The 16,535-nt window shown below is 37.3% G+C and overlaps 1 protein-coding gene across 4 annotated transcripts; it reads left to right on the top strand.

Annotated features, from left to right (window-relative positions):
• The first annotated feature begins 1,288 nt into the window (after positions 1 to 1,288).
• Positions 1,289 to 14,550, top strand: LOC110711390. 4 transcript variants are annotated; one of them, XM_021889766.1, is made up of 16 exons: positions 1,289 to 1,495; positions 2,625 to 2,754; positions 2,873 to 2,990; positions 4,514 to 4,594; positions 9,711 to 9,832; positions 9,933 to 10,004; positions 10,616 to 10,783; positions 11,038 to 11,107; positions 11,211 to 11,380; positions 11,620 to 11,784; positions 11,873 to 11,944; positions 12,018 to 12,147; positions 12,231 to 12,617; positions 13,380 to 13,786; positions 13,858 to 13,932; positions 14,200 to 14,550. In XM_021889766.1, exons 2-16 carry the CDS (start codon positions 2,635 to 2,637, stop codon positions 14,206 to 14,208), a joined length of 2,166 nt encoding a protein of 721 aa, XP_021745458.1. In that variant the 5' UTR covers positions 1,289 to 1,495; positions 2,625 to 2,634; the 3' UTR covers positions 14,209 to 14,550. The 4 variants fall into 4 exon arrangements, with proteins under 4 accessions (XP_021745458.1, XP_021745457.1, XP_021745455.1 ...); XM_021889765.1 differs by having other exon boundaries at positions 1,290 to 1,495; positions 12,234 to 12,632; XM_021889763.1 differs by having other exon boundaries at positions 1,292 to 1,495; positions 12,231 to 12,632.
• Positions 14,551 to 16,535: the final 1,985 nt, after the last annotated feature.

Here is a 16,535-nt window from a genome sequence, read left to right as displayed (position 1 = left end):
TATCAAAAATTACCCCCTCAATTTACCCCCTCTTCATACTACTATACCCACCACCACCTCCTCCTCCTCCTCTTTTAATCACCAACTCCTTACCTCCGGTTTTACGATCTACACAGTCGCGGTAATGACAAGTAAGGACAAAGGAAAGTCGATCGCCGATGGAGAAAATGTTTTTTTTTTATTTTTTTTAATTTGCGGCAAACGCCTAGATTTTTCGTACGTCCTAGGCTCAAACGCCTAGTTCTTGTAAACAACCGTGTGGTTGTATGAAAAATCTGAGCGTTTGAGGTGAAACGCCTAGTTTTTTAGAATACCCTAGGCTGAAACGCCTAGTTTTTTCGAATAGCCTAGGATGTTTCGAAAAAACTAGGCGTTTCAGCCTAGGGTATTCTAAAAAACTAGGCGTTTCAGCCTAGGGTATTCTAAAAAACTAGGCGTTTCCTGGGTTTTGAATCTTTTTAAAAAATTTATCGCGACGTACCGATTTCATACGGTTTGACGAGCCTTCTACAAGCGTCTAAGGTTGTGTTTCATGTATTTCGTCGTTGTCCATAAGATCTAACGAAATTTATTTTGTAAAATTTTAAAAATTTGTTTGATTTTGAAACTCGCGGTGGTTTGGGTGGTTGTTCGATGAGCGTTGGTGGCCGTTGACCACTAGAGAGAATGGTAAAAATTTTTGTGTATAGTAAAAGTGTGAAAGTGAGGTAAAATTAATTATTTTTTATAATCATTATTATAAGGATAAATACGTAATTTTATTTTATTTTGCGGGCGTTAGTTGGATATTTGAGGGCGATATTTAACAACCCCCTAAGTAATGACTCCTCTAGTTTGAAACAGATAGCGGAAACTAAAATGAAATCGCATTTCCTTCCATATTCGCCTAAAAACATTGCTAGTTAGATACGATAAATAACCTTAGCGTTTACATATTAGTTTCTCTAGAATAAGTAATAAAACGAAAGTGGAAATGTTGCTTCTTGTGAGTCTGTGAGCTTTTGTGACTTCAATTCAACAAACCAAAACAATGTTGTTCCAATAAAAAAGAAAACCTTATACAGTAATTTGAATCGCGTCAATTTAAGCCGGCCAAATCAAAACCCTAAAAAATAAAGGGAAAATCCAAATTGATTTCTCATATTAACTTCGAAGGTTAATCTTCTCTCACAATATATATATATATATATATTTTACTTTTCTAAATACGTAGTAATAAGAGTGAAATAATAAAATAATACGAAAAAAATACATAAAGTGGCGGAAAAAAATGCATAATGATACGATGTATTAAACTCACATGATTACCGGTGTAGCCGCCGAATGATGAATTGGATCAACGGTGGAGATTTGATCTGAGGTTGAAGAGGAGTTTATTGTATTTTCCCTTTTTGCCACGCTTACGCCAGATAAGCGTCTTCTGTGAAGGGATTCTCCTGCTGCTACTTCCCAACATACAGCTTTAGGAAAGAGAGAGAATTACTCATCAATCAAGGTTTTTTTTTTTTTCGTGAAATTTTCATTTCTTTTTTGTACTCTTCAATTTGGTTTTTTAGGTTTGTTTTTGCATTTCTTGATTAGTTTCTTTGTTCGTTTGATGTAATTTTCTTGGTAAAGTTTGTGGGTTGTAATATGGTGATTGTGATTGCTGTCAATTTTATGTGGGTTCGAATTTTTGGTGGGTTCGAATTTTTATATGGGGTTTTTGCCGATTGATTCTGAAAAGCCCTAATCTTGATTTTTGCCACCTTTTGGGGTTATTGGGTGTAGATTATAAGTGTGAATTTCAATTTAATTTTGGTTCTTGCATTGAATTGCGGGTTCTTGTTATCATTTTTTACTCTGGTTAGTGTGATTTTGATGTTGGGTGGTGTTAGGAGTGGCAGCAGATATAGGGTTTCTGAAATGATATGATTTGATTTAGTGTTCAGTGTTTATTTTGGTGTTTGAATGATTGAGCTAATCCTTGGGTTGCATATAAATCTTGACAATGTGATTCAAGTGATTGCTTTGTGCTGATTAAGAATCCTTGTTCATTATAAGAGCACCACCTTGCCACCGGCTTTGTTTTGGCTTATGGGGTTGGAGGATGATAGAATTATGCTGGAGTGAATTATTTTAGTGATTAGCATTATGATTTTCCTCGGGTATTGTTACTGGCATGGCAACTAAAATGGCTACTTAGCATTCCTTTCGTCTTAGCTCAGTATGTTGTATTGTTATTTGATTCAATGAGTGATTAATTGCTCATTACTTATAGGCTTTACTTTTTGTAAGTTTATGCATTCCGATGTCATGTAAATTTTGTTTTCTGCTATGTGCTGGCACTGTATCACATGAATACATTACAAAAACGAGGACGATGAGGAGAGGATTTATCAATATTGGGTTTGGTGTATATTGGGATTGGTAGTGGGAGCAGAATTAGGATATTGCTGTGGTTGGAAATTGATTTCTGTGTCTTGCGTAAAGATGATCTCCTGTTTTTGTCTTGACTACTTCCTTGCTAGGTCACGCTATTACTATGGTTCAAACTATTAACGTAGTGAGATCATTGTACCATAAATTAGCTATATATCTGTTTTTTTTTTCTGCTAATTTCAATTTTTACATGTTTGTTCTAGTTTGTCAAGGATGGCACACAGTGCTAATGAGGTGTCAGCGATGGACGAATCTGGTAGTTCTGGGACCATTATAGAGATCAAAATCAAAACAATGGATTCTCAAACATATACCTTGCAGGTGGATAAACAGGTAACTTGATTTTAGTTGCTTCTATTGATCGCTTCATAGCTATTATTTGCTAATTCAACTTTAAGTCACTGTGGTTCTTTGTGTCTAACTACTATTCTGTTTTGCTTGTGCTTGTCAGATGCCTGTACCTGCCTTGAAAGAACGTATTGCTTCTGTGACTGGTGTTGTAACGGAGCATCAACGCCTTATATGTCGAGGAAAGGTTCTTAAAGATGATCAGTTGCTATCTGCATATCGTATCCTCACTCGCTGTGGCTTTATTTGTATTTTTATTATCTTTTAGTGTGAAGGTCATTTGCTTCTAAAATCTTATGTATTCTTGGCTTATGCACCTTAGTTTCTGCATTATCATCATTCATCAAAGGTAGTGGGTTTTGCTTTTATTGTGGTTTCACACTTAATATTGCTTATTACAGTTCATATGCAGACTTCAAATTTATGTGGGAGTTGGGGACCCTTAGGACTTCATATTCCTTTATACTTACAAGCCTTGCAGAAAGAAGGCTTTAGAAATGGGAGGGCAGCATTAGAGATATAATTACTGCAGTGCACTTATCAAGTTATCATTTGATAATGACCAACAATCTCTGTAAATATTAGGATATATAATTCCTCTTGCCTGTGTCCAGCATCTGGAGTATTGAATCTTGCTAGTTTGTAAATTGAGCTTGATATGTGGGTTTCAATTGGTGATAGCAAGCCTGTATCTGTTGAGTTTATGACCATTTAAGTGGGTGCGAGGCATAAGACAGGATTTAATTAACAAACTTATCTGAAATGCTTTTGTTAGAGACATGATTGACACTGGAAAATATATCTCTATCATTTTTCCAACAGATTCATCAGGGCAGATTTTTGTTGCCCTTCCAAATATTTTTCTGTGAGGAGTTTTGCGCCAGGGATTGTGGAATTTGCAATTATTTTCTTATACAGAGCAAAGCTCTACATTGTCTTCAATTCGGTTGCTTAGGGAGCAGAAGTTATTTAGGACAAGGATTTATTTGTGTCATCTAGCTAAGTCAAATCTTAGTCTTCACTCAGTCACTCTTTCTCAATAAATTATTGCTTCTGATTGTAGGCCAATCAGAAATGTGAATGTGATGTGATCATGACCATATTGTAGTTGAAGGTAATGGTAAGGTATTTTTGGTTTTGATGTTCTCTTTTATGGATATGAAGTGAAAGGTGATGGAATTTAGATTTCCTGTTTTAGGAAATATTTTGAATGGCTATACCTTTTAGAGGCAGAATCAGATATAGTTAGCATCTTTTTCTATTTATTTGTTCTAAGAAGCCATTCTTCCTAGCATAAGCCTTCATTTCACGTCTAGGAAGATCCTTTGGTTAAAGAGCAAAATTTTGAAGTATGGTAATTCTTATTTTTAGTTGGTTTCGTTGTTAGAGTAAATTTAAAGTGCTGTAAGGGTGTCAGGGGTACAACTCATGAGCAAAATGTTCTGGCTAATATCTCAGACAAAACATTTTGCGTAAGTAAAACTGCTAAGTTGTACCATTTGATTGTGATGCATTGTTGTACAGATCTTTGAAAATCTGTGGTTAATATCTCATTTATTAACTTATTATACTAATCTTAGATGCAGGATGTTATAACTTATGAGAATGCTAACATGAAAAGAAAAAGGATATGTCTACTTTAAGACATTTAAGTTGGTGTGACTTTTGGGGGATAGCCAAGTGTATAACTCTATTTTTCTTTGCTTAAATGTTGTCATAATCAAGTTTACTTAACTTAAGCTAGATGTGGAAGATGGTCATACTCTGCACATGGTAGTTCGAGAACCAACTGCATCATCATCTGGGAGCTTACCCACGGATACAGGTTTGATTGCATTAATAATTTGCTTATGGTTTTGGCTTCTTGCGATGCTTCTCATGTCAAAAGGAATATGCTTTCTTTTAGTTCTCTTTATCTATTTCTTGTTTATGCTTTTGGTAGGAGTGTTGTGACTTCTATCTGTTTATTTCTTACAGTTTTTTTATTCTATTTTTTGGGGGGAATAATCTATTATCAAACTTTGCTCTGAGTAGTTTACACTTTGTTTGGATCTATGTTACATGGACTCGGGAACGGGTGTTGGACACAGACACATGTCCAAGTGTCCGATCCGGCAAGTTCCAAATTTTAGGACACGGGGACTCTATCCGATATTTGGACATGGGTACAGGGACACATCAATTCGTCCCCAAAATTTTAATAAATAAATTATATATTACAAAAGCTTTAAATTTTTCATTGCGTCCACCCTTTTTTTTCTTTCTTTTAATTCTTTCCTTGGTAAATTCTCCCAATAATTGGTGGTCTTCTTCTCTCCATCTTCTCAATATCAATGGTGGTCTTTGAACAAGATGTGTTTTTCTTTCATGTTTCTCCTCTTTTTTCCTCTCCACCCTTAATGGAAGTGTTCGAGTGCACACTAAAGGGTCCGACACTTTGTAATGTTAGCCGTGTCCGATTAACATAGGTTTGGATACAATTTAAGGAAGGGGAGGGATTGTTATATTTGTCACCAATCACAGTACAAGTCACCAATGCTATCATCACCAATGTTATCATAGTACGAGTCACCACTGTTAACATAGTACAAGTGACCAAGATGTATAACCAATGTTATCATAGGACAAATCATCAATGTTATCATAGGACAAATCACCAATGTATCACAGGGAGAGAGAAAGTCATACCTCCACAACCACCACTATTATCATAATACAACTAAGATGTATCACAGGGAGAGAAAAAATCACCCCCACAAGAACAGAGAGAGAGAGAGAGAGAGGGGGTGGGGGGGGGGGTGGTGATGGTGAGAAAGGATGGGGCAATGTCTGTCAAAATTGTTTAGCCATGGTTGTGTTCAAAGAGAAAGGTGTGGTGTTGTGGTGCAAGCTGAAGCTAGGAAATGTGGTTGTGATATCAATTATTAGGGATGTGGTGTGAGGCTAAAGAAGGTTGGGTTCGGGGTTCATGGTCAATGGTTGATTTGAGCAGAAGAAGGTGGTGGCTTGAACTATGCTACTACGGATGGACAATGGAAATGCAAAGAGAAGCAGTTGGCTAAAAACCAAGACCTCTTCTTTAGTTTTTTTGGTATACCAAATATCTGAAAATGGAATGAATTATTATTTATTTCCTCTATGTAAAATAAAGGGCCTCTAATTGTAACTTTGTAAGAGTTTCCGTTACGCTTAAGTAAATTGTTACAAATGTGCAATGATGACAAAGCCGCCACCATTGCTGCAATCCATACTACGTTCTTTTGTGTAATAGTATTGTGTCTTGATGATAAAATATAGTAATATTTCCTATTTCTTTATAGCTTATAGTAACATTTCACATGAATATGAAAGCACAATACAATACTACCTGACACCCTTGGTATGACAAATCACGTAAAAATGAATGAAATAACCCCCTAGGCATATAGGCACGTGAGGTGGTGCCTAGACCGAGCTTTTGGAATTTGGGGCATGACATGACATGAGCCGCAAGATTTACGTTGCCTACTTCTAGGGATATTTCAAGCTGCTAAGTGTAATGCTTGTTTGGTTGACATTGAAAATATGGGAAGTTGATGTTAGTGAAATAGTGTGTAGTTGTTTGGATGGCAATAACAGAAAAGCTGTATTACGTAGAAGGATCAATTTCCACTTTATGGAGGTAGTTGCTTACCCCATCCTGATTTTTTAAGTTTTAGAGTAAAAACAAATATTACTCTAAAATATTACTTTATGGATGGCAATAAGTTTGCTTTTTTAATTTCTCTTTCTTACACTGATTTCCCTTCTCAATAATATGGCGAGTCTCGAAAAAGATAAAGATGCGCTGTTTGATCTGAACAAGGAGGGTGAGATTGATTGGGTGGACGAGTGAGGAAGAGTAGAGGAGGATCAAATCGAATTGGCTGTTGTGGGAAATATCCATACACCCCGCAACGTGAATGCAAACGCTTTGATAAACACGATGAAAAAATTCTGGAACCCTAAACATGGTTGTGAGGCGAACGTTATTGGGTAGAAAATTTTTTATTTCCAATTTCATCGTTGGAAGGACAAGCAATTCGTTATGGAGTCTCAACCTTGGCATTTCGATCACCTTGTCATGATCTTAGATGATGCAAAAGGTAACTCTCTTAAATACTTCTCCATTGTGTGCCTTTCTGGATTCGTGTGTATGACCTACCTTTTAAGGGTAGAATTGAGAATAATGCTAGGAGAATAGGAGACAAAATTGGGACCATTATAGCTATGGATAAATCTGATGTGATAGGAATTAACAAATCACTAAAAATCCGAGTCAGTGTTGATGTGAACAAGCCCTTAAAAAAGACAGTGGAACTAGGATTGGTAGGGGTATGATGGAGGTTCCAATCAATGTGTTCTGCTATATCTGTGGTTTGCTAGGCCATGGTGAGAAGGATAGTGATGAGAATGTCGTTACGAGAAAATTTATTGAAAGGTTGCGAGTTTCCACACCGTGGAAAGCTACGAAGAATGAAATTATTGATGATGAAGGTGAGCAATAAGAAGGCTCTTCATTACCAAAACATCGCAGCAAACTCATGTAGAAGGTGAGCTGGGAGGTGGTGTTAATGATGCGAAGACGCTGATAGCTACTTCACAAGAGTTTATCAGCATTGAAGGGGAAGATGAGGACGTGTGTGGTAAAGATCATGGTAGCAAGAGGCCCGAGGAGGAGAGTAAAAGGGGAGAGGTTGCAGCAAATATGGTAGAAAACGCAAAAGCAGGTGTTTCGATTGATGATAAGGGTAGTAAGTGTAGGGAGGGAGTTCATGAGGCTCAATTGTTGTGTATTCCAGAAGAAGTGGGGGCTAAAGAGGGGATGAGACAATGGAAAAAAGTAGCTAGAGAGGGAGGGGGAGTAAAAAACAAGGAGTTTAAAGTGGTAGAGACTGGGAAGGGTGCAAGAGAGGGAGGAGAAATGGTGGAGCAAGAACTACATGCTGGGAAGAAAAAAATTTACACTAATTTTTCTAGTGGTGTGGGGCCAATGGCGGAGGTTGGTAGCGACCAACCCCCAATCAGCTTGGCGACTTCGTTAATGGAGTCACAAGTATTGCCCAGGGATACTCTTTATTTCGTAGACTATGGTTTAAAATAAAATTGTAGAGGATCTTAGAGGGACGTTTGGTTTTCAAGGAGCGTTTGGTGTTTCTAGTAGAGGTAGGTCAGGAGGGTTGTGCATTTATTGGAGGGAAAGTGTTGATTTCAGGCTAGTTTCTTCCTCACATCACCATATATATGGGGATATTTGGAGTGAAGGTAGCTTGAAGTGGAGGTTTGCGGGAGTGTATGGGTGGGCAAAGGCGGAAGAGAAAGCTCAAACATGGCAACTTATTCGGCACTTATGTGATGATGATGTATCGATTTTATTTATTTTGGGGGGGGGGCGATTTCAATGAACTCCTTTCTTTTGATGAGAGAGAAGGAGGTGCATTGGGGGAGAGAAAAGAGATGGATAATTTTAGAGAAGTGCTTCTGGAATGTGATTTAAGGGACTTGGGCTATAGTGGTACTTGGTACACTTGGGAGCGTGGAAGAACTCCCTCAACCTGGATTTGTGAGAGACTTGACAGGTTTCTTGGTTCGGTGTCTTGGTGCTCGATGTTTGGTGGAGCTTTAGTTAACACATTATGCGAGTCAAATCTGACCATGTTCCCATTTTGCTTCGAAGTGATGCCACTGGCGCAAAAAAGAAGAAGAAAAAAAAGCCTTCAAATTTGAAACGTATTGGCTCATTGATGATGGCTGTGAGGAGGTAATTAAAGGCGCATAGGAGGGGTCAACGAGCTTAAATGTGATCGGGAGTGTGGCAACCGTGGGAAAGTGTTTGTCAAGGTGGAGTGAAAAACATTTCTACAAGCTTGGGAAGCAGATTGTGGAGACTGAATCATGGTTCGAAAACTCAGCCATTACGTCGCGAATCGGCTGAGATGTAACGGATGTCAAACTTACAGTTACGATATTTACCGATTCAGCACACTTCTTTACAATACACCGCGATTTCGGTCGATACGGCCATTTTGAACTGAAATTCGGTCGCATCAAACGTTACCAGCAAAAATCCGAAGAAAAAACACCGAGTTTAAAGCTCTCTAAACATTTTCCGGCAAGTGGTTCTGGATTCTCCATAAAAATTGAGCACTTTTCTCTGGCTAAATTAAAAAAATATTCTTTTTAAATAAAATGGGGTAGAGTTGGGGACAGCTGGTTACTAGACACCTCTTTTGAAGTTGACCGGATCCCACCCATTCTCTTTCCTTTTGCTTTCTTCTTATCTCACATCCCACGTGACCCCCCTCCCCTATCCTCCTATTGAGCAAATATGGGAGCATTGTGTTCCTCCTATTGTAACCCCGTATGTACTCATGGACGCATTTGCTATTTAGTTGAATGTTTTGCTCCCACGTAGTTGCTTACCTTAAAACCCCCACCCCTACCCCCTAGGTAAGTGGACTTTCTATGTTTAATCAAACAACATCTGGGCATTACAACTTCCTGCAAACTATTGCTTCTTATGCTCAATTAAACAATCACTTCATTGTTTGTATATATTGACTAACAGCCTTGTACTGTTGTGACATGAGCTTTTACTAGGATAATATCACAATTACTTTCTCGAGACAATTGGAACTTAATTTATCGTAACTCCTTCGTGTTTTCCTCTGTGAAGCATATTAAATAATAAAAAAAAAAAAATCAGCTTTAAATTTCTACTGTGAAGCTTTGATTTAAGATATCAATACTTGTTATCACTTGATGTTATTTCTCAAATGGGATTCATCGCATGACGAATTCTATTTGCTTGCTTTATGGTTATGCTCCTTTGTCTTGCTATTGATGCGCAAGATGCGCCGTTTGATTTCTGTTATCCCACTAAGAGATTATCACAACATAATTTTAATGAATTTTTTTTGCAGCTGTTGATCAATCTTCAAGCGGTAATCATGGTCAATATTATCAAGTTGCTCCTGGTATTGTTGTTGAAACTTTCAATATGCCTCCTGGACAAGGGGACAGAGTACTTCCAGATGTTAATAGGGTAAGGCTATGCTCTATTCGAGACTTGGATATTTTACTCTCATAATATGTGCTGTCTGACCATTTCTGCCCTCTTGAATTTATTTGTTGTTTTTATGTAGATTATATCAGCTGTTCTTGGTTCTATGGGCGTTACGAATCCTGGAAATGGCAATGTAGGAACTGGTATCAGGGTAAGATTTGCTGGTTTTAAGATCCAAAGCCTTTTAAAAATGTGTAACATCTGTACATGATGTTAATATGAGTAGTCAGGCCATGTTAAGATAAGAGTTATTAATGTTTTCAAAATGATTGAAGACCATACCAAATGCGGTGTGGCTTTCTTTGATGGGTGAACTGCCAAAGACAGGAAGGGTGAAGTATTACTGTATTAAAGGAGGAAAATTGGGTCTTTGTCTCTTTGATTATAATGTTTCTTTCTCTTTATAATATCCTCCGTCCCATTAAGCTGGTAAGAGTGTAGGAGGGAAAAATATAGGAGGAAACTTCGTGTTGCATTTATCATCAACATTTTAAAAGAATTTATTTATTTGTAAATGAAAATTTATAGTCAGTAGACATTGTCTCCTACAATCCATTAAACTAAAAAATTGGCATGTGCATTTACTTTCCTATTATATTTTATTCAAGTTTATGATACTTAACAAAACTTAAGACTCATATTAGCTGAGAATAATAAACTTGACAAATTTACCGAGATAGATAGAGTACTGTTTTTCTTTTTCCCTGTGTTGTGCACATCTGTGCTCTCCTTGTTTTATCAAATTTGGCTTTGTTCATGCAGGGCCCTGTTGGTGATAGACCTAGAGAGACTCCTATTCTTGACGGCACTGCAGATACAACCCTCACACCACCTGAACAATCTGGGATGAGAAGCTCCAATGACGGATCCAGACTTCATAATACTTTTGGGATCCCTGCGGGGTTATCATTTGGGTCCCTACAGGCCCCGGTACTTTTGCTTAATCTTTTGTCAACTGTGGCTTAAATATGTCTCGAGTTAAGATTGCTTATATCTTGAGTGCTGCAGACCTTGCTGGCAGTGTGATACTTACTCTTCCTTGTTGCTGTACTCCAGCTGACATCTGGATCCCTCTACACTGTTGATACCATCACACTTGTTGTTCTTGTTTCATAGGGAACTAGTTATTTTTTCTTTTTCTTTTTCTTCTTTTTTCTTACTTGCCATGTTTCTTGGGTATGCAGGTAATCCCGGATTCTCTTGCGACATTATCACAGTATTTAAGTCATATGAGACAGGAATTTACGGACAGTGGTTGGTTCTTATTTTTATGTTTCATCTAAGTATTTTTAAATTTTGAGTTGCTTATTTTATTTCTAGGCTAATTTATAATGTAATCTCCAAATTATCCCAACAGGAAGGGTTGGCGAAACTGACAGTGGGATTTCTCGTCATGAGAACGAAGGTAGATCCAGTTCCTTGCCACAATCAGAGAATGTAGAAGGACTTCCTTCCCCGATGTCGTTGGCGAGATTGCTGTCTGCTACCAGGCAGATGCTCAATGAACAAGTGGAAGAATGTTTGCTTGTATGTTCTATATTTCTATCAAACCATCTGTCAAGAAGTATTTATATGTTTAGAACAGTCAAGTGTGTCTGTGACCAAACTGAGTGACGGTTGTTTTTCTCACAGTTGCTAAAATTTTGTGATGTTAAAATTTTGTTGCACTCTTTTCTTTTGGTACTCAGAACTAGGTGAAGATTTTTATTGCTCCAGTTACTTTTTTGAGTTTTTATTACAATGCAAAGTTTAAAATTGGTCCGCAGCAACTTGGAAGGCAGCTCGAAAATCAGGAGAATATGACTGATCCAGGGGTGAGAATTACTGCTCAATCAGGTGCATTGAGAAATGGAATCCTTTTGCAGAATCTAGGTGCATACTTTCTTGAGCTTGGTCGTACTGTCACAACACTGAGACTTGGCAGATCACCTGTGAGTCATGACTTCCTATCTTCTGCAGATTCCATGTCCTGTTTGTCCCATTATTGAATGTGTCCTCGTGATATGTGCTTGTTTGCAGTCAGAAGCAGTAGTCAATGCTGGCCCTGCAGTTTTTGTTTCTTCATCTGGGCCTAATCCACTTATGGTTCAGGTACTATCTAATCATCTACAGGTTTCTGTGTCCATATATCTTAACATTTTTCTGACTACATAGCTTTTTACAGCCTCTCCCATTTCAGCCTGGAGCAAGTTTTGGTACCCCTGTTTCAGGAACCTCACAGTCTGGCTCTGGTTTGATTAATGGAGTCAGTACTGGTTTTGTTCCTAGACGCATAGATATACAAATACGAAGAGGTTTGTCACATTTTTGTTTTTCTTGTGCATGTGAATTCTGCGCATTATCTTTCAGTATTACTAATTAATGTTTCATATGCCAGTAGGCTCATCGACTCATCAAAATGAACATGCTGGTACTCAGCAATCTTCAGGTCAAAGGAACTCTACAACTAATAACAGTGGAGAAGCTCCAATCAACCAATCTTCTACTGGGACCTCAACCATCCCATCTTCAAATAGTGGGCCAGCTGTTCGTATTTTGCCTTTTAGAACAATGATGGCTGCTGCTCCTGATTTGAATCACTCACCTCAAGACGCTTCTGGTGGTTCTGTAGGATTATTATATCCTGTTCTCGGAAGGTATTCGCCCTCTGGGAATTTGAGCAGTCAAGCAGGAAATCAAGTGTCCAATGAACATAACTCTAGTGGCCTCCAGACACAGCCGCTTAGCAGTCTTGACTCTGCAACTTTGCAGCAAAATATTGAAGGTCCTGCTGGGCTTGGTAATTAGAAATTATTTGTTTTTTATTCAGTACTCTGGCTTCAATTTTATACAGTCTGCTAGTAGAAGTATGCCAGTATGCACATGTTGTAACATTGTTTTGGGAGAGGGGGGGGGGGGGATTTGTATGACATAAATTTATGTATGAAAAGTTGTTTTCTAAGAGGCTGGGACAATGAGCACGCTGGGGTGGGGGTAGAGGATAGAGGCAGAGGCGGAAGTTCTTAAGGGTAGACAGGGGGCCGGCGGCCCAGCCCTGATTTTTTTTACAAATATAGTGCTTGACTGCTTGTAATAGTTTACAGTTTAGGTTCTTTTTCTTCCCATGGTGGTATAATTTGTTTAGTATGCGTTTTGATGTGGGCTTGGAGTATTTGAAAACTGGCTGATGCTGGCATTCTACTACCTCTGTTCAAACTAATAGGTTACATTTGTCCTTGATGTGAAACCTTGTTAACATTGAATTTACAACTTTTTAATAAACAATATTAGGAAAAAAAAATCTTGCTAGATGATAAAATATAATACAATGGGGGATACTTGATTGAATAAGCATATGGGGATATGCGGCTAGCTTTTGCTACCAGTGATGTGCAAATTGGATTCTCAATGGAATGGTTGGTTGTTGCTGCATTTTATGTACTATATGTCTATAAGAACAGGAATGAATTGGTGGATCCTTTTTTTGGTCCTTGTTATATCTTGTAAATGAGTTTACTTATGTGGCCTGTTTGTGTTCTTTGAGCAGGTAGGGCTCCAGCGTCCAGTGCCGGATTAAGGGAGTCAATTTCATCTCGCACCATTGACATCAACATTCTGTCTGCCGGAGGAATTCAAAGCGATCAGAATTCTGAGGGTCAGATTCCTCCAGGTATTCTTCAATTTCTGAGAGGACTCTTCCCTGGGGGTGAGTTCCAGGTAGAAAGTGTCAGCTCACAGGGAGGAGGTATGGGATCTGTTACTGAGCAAGAAAGGACTAGCAATGCGGGTGCACAGGAAGCAGAACCTACAGCTACTGAGGAAGGAATATTTTTGTCTAGGATGCTTGAACAGATTATGCCTATGATTTCACAGAACTCTGGAACAGTGCAAAATGATTCCTCCTCTGCGGCAGATGCTTCTCATCACGGAAACGGCTCCACTTCTTCAACTGCAGTGAGCATTCTCTTTCTTGTGATTCTAGTTCTTACCTGTAATTGTTGCTAATTAACATTATTGTATTGCAGGCAGAGGATCATGAAGTTGGAACATCGCGGCGGGAAGCTGATGCTAATCCTGGTCCCAATCCCAAGCGCCGAAAGGTGATACTGTTACCAATTTCTGTAATTTGAATTTTGATTTATTAGTTTGGAAGGACTTAGCTTCTCTATATGATCATTGGACAACTATGAAGATTGCGGATTATATTTCAAATCTCGTCTTTTTTCCAAGATCCTACTTTACTAAGAGTTAACACACTTGCTGACTTGCACACACTTGCACACTCAATACAATCGGAATGACCAGTGTTTCATCAGCACCCAGAAGTAACATAATTACCTTTTTATTTAATCTTTTTCTTGATGCAGACGGAATGATATTACTCGAGGAAGTCTGTTTAAGTCGTAAGATGCGTAAAGATAAAGTGGAAGGGGTCAGCCTTGTTGAGCAGTACTAGAGAGCAAGGAATCACATTCGAGTTTCTTGAAGTAATATAGACTTCATCAGAGGCAGGCACGATGTTGGCTATGCTGATTAAATTTTTGGTTTTTGCCTTTGATCAGTTTAGGCACCCGAAGAGAGGTTCATCTTTTTCCTGTTTTATTTTTATAATTCTCTCTTATGACACCTTTTTGTACATGCAATGCACAGATTATATACAGATATACATCTTTCACTCTCTAAATCTATCTTTGAGGTAATTCAACGTAATTTCTACACCATTATCAGCTCATGGATCAATGATGGTTACTGATATATAGCTTCATTCGGCAACTCATTTCAAGTTTACCACTTTTTTTTTTTTTTTTTTTTTTTTTTTTTTTTTTTTTTTTTTTTTTTTTGCTAGAGGTTTACAATTTTGTGTGGAGTCTTCATTTAGAAGATTAGATCTACTAGCATTCAGATGTGTTGATGAATTATGTTAATCTTTAGCATTCTATTATTTATCTTGATTTTTTATTGCAATGCCCACGTATGACTGATTTTATCAGTGGTGATTTCTTATTATCATACTGTCTGGCCACTGACACGAGTCATATAACTCGTATTCTTGGCTGTATATCAAGGAGGAAAGTGTAGGTGCTACTCAAAATATACAGTGGTTCATTCTGATGATTTACGTTCTCATTTCTTGTAACGATTTGGCACCTGGGACTTGATCTGCCAGTCTCAATATGATCCTTGTAAATGCTCGTTGGACAAGTTCACAACAGTGATTTGTAGATTGGTTTGGAAAAACTTAGGAAACTACACAAATTCACGGAAAGTTACAATCCATGGATCTTATATATCTTGACAATCTACGAGAAGCTGATTAAGATCGAAATGGCCTTGCTTGCGCCTTACTTGCCAGGGGATGCTTGCTTGTTTTCCTGAGTCCTGACATGAAAAGTTAGGACTTGGGAAAGGACATCATACAATTGTACTTCCTCTTGGTGGTAAAATTTGGTGAATCAATTTATTTATTTACCTAGTTTAATTATCTCCCTAGGAATGCGTGTCAAATGGTATGTTGCAAGTAAATAAAAACAGAGGAAGTAACTCGTAAGGCATTGTCAGCTTGCTATATTGATAGTGAAGAGTAAGATGTTTTATACGGAGTATATTTATTTATTAATATTATTATTGTTACTCTGTATTGTTTTCTTCAATTTATCTATAGTCAAGTAAATCTTGTAAGTTTCTTAAAATTAAAAAAAATTAAAAGTAAATCTTATAAGCAAATCTTCATTTTAACGGATAGTCCCACTTTTTTTATCTCAACAAGAGGTTGGGTACTCCCATGGATCCCACGACTCCACGAGACCCTAAGTGGCCATTTGGGTGGATGGATTTTTTTTTTTTTTTTTTTGAAACAAGGATGGAATTATTTATAAATGCAATGGAATTTCAAAGAAGTCTTAAATTTGAAAACAACACATCTCTTAGACTTGTTAAAGCGGATGGTAAATATTTTTTTTGTTCCAAACTAAGTTTATGATCCCGGGAAATACCTCACATGATCATTTTACATTTGAATTTATTTTCAAAATTAATCTGAAAACGTGGTGTATGCATGTCATGATTTGAAACAAACTTTTATGACCATCAAGTACACCCTATATATGTGTTAATATTATTTTTGAAAATACATTTCAAAATGTTTCTTCTATACGTAGTACATGCTTCCTGTCTATAAGAGTGTCTTTTGTATATACTTCTAGTATTATAACATGGCGTTTGGAATGTGGGAATGAGAGTTTGGGAATAAAAAGGTGGGAATAAGATTGAGAATTAAATATTGGAAATTCATGAAAATATGTCAATACCTTGTTTGGATAGTGAGTGAGAACGTATAGTGAATATATAACAAATTTACCCTTAATAAAATTTCCATTCATTGTTTTCATTAATGGTAAAAATGTTATTTTAAATTTATTCCTATTCTCATTCATTTATTACCTACCCTTGGGTAATAAAACGGTGAGATTTCTCTCCTAAATATTCTCATTCCCAATCCTATTTTTAATCCCATTTCTATCAAACAAACAAAGTTTTTTTTCTTGAATTCGGATTAAAACTCTCAATCCCGCATACCAAATACTCCTTACTTTAAAAAAAAATCTCAAATTCTCAATAATACTGTTAAGGCTAAAAAAAAAAGGTTAGTTAAAATTTTTGTTTGTGTCTCCTCCCCAACTAACAATACAACTTATTGTATTAA

The sequence above is a fragment of the Chenopodium quinoa genome, unplaced genomic scaffold (assembly GCF_001683475.1).
Source record: "Chenopodium quinoa cultivar QQ74 unplaced genomic scaffold, ASM168347v1, whole genome shotgun sequence".
NCBI classification, from domain to species: domain Eukaryota; kingdom Viridiplantae; phylum Streptophyta; class Magnoliopsida; order Caryophyllales; family Amaranthaceae; genus Chenopodium; species Chenopodium quinoa.
The sequence above is the reverse complement of the archived record's forward strand: the minus strand, read 5'-3'. Positions and strand labels throughout refer to the sequence as shown.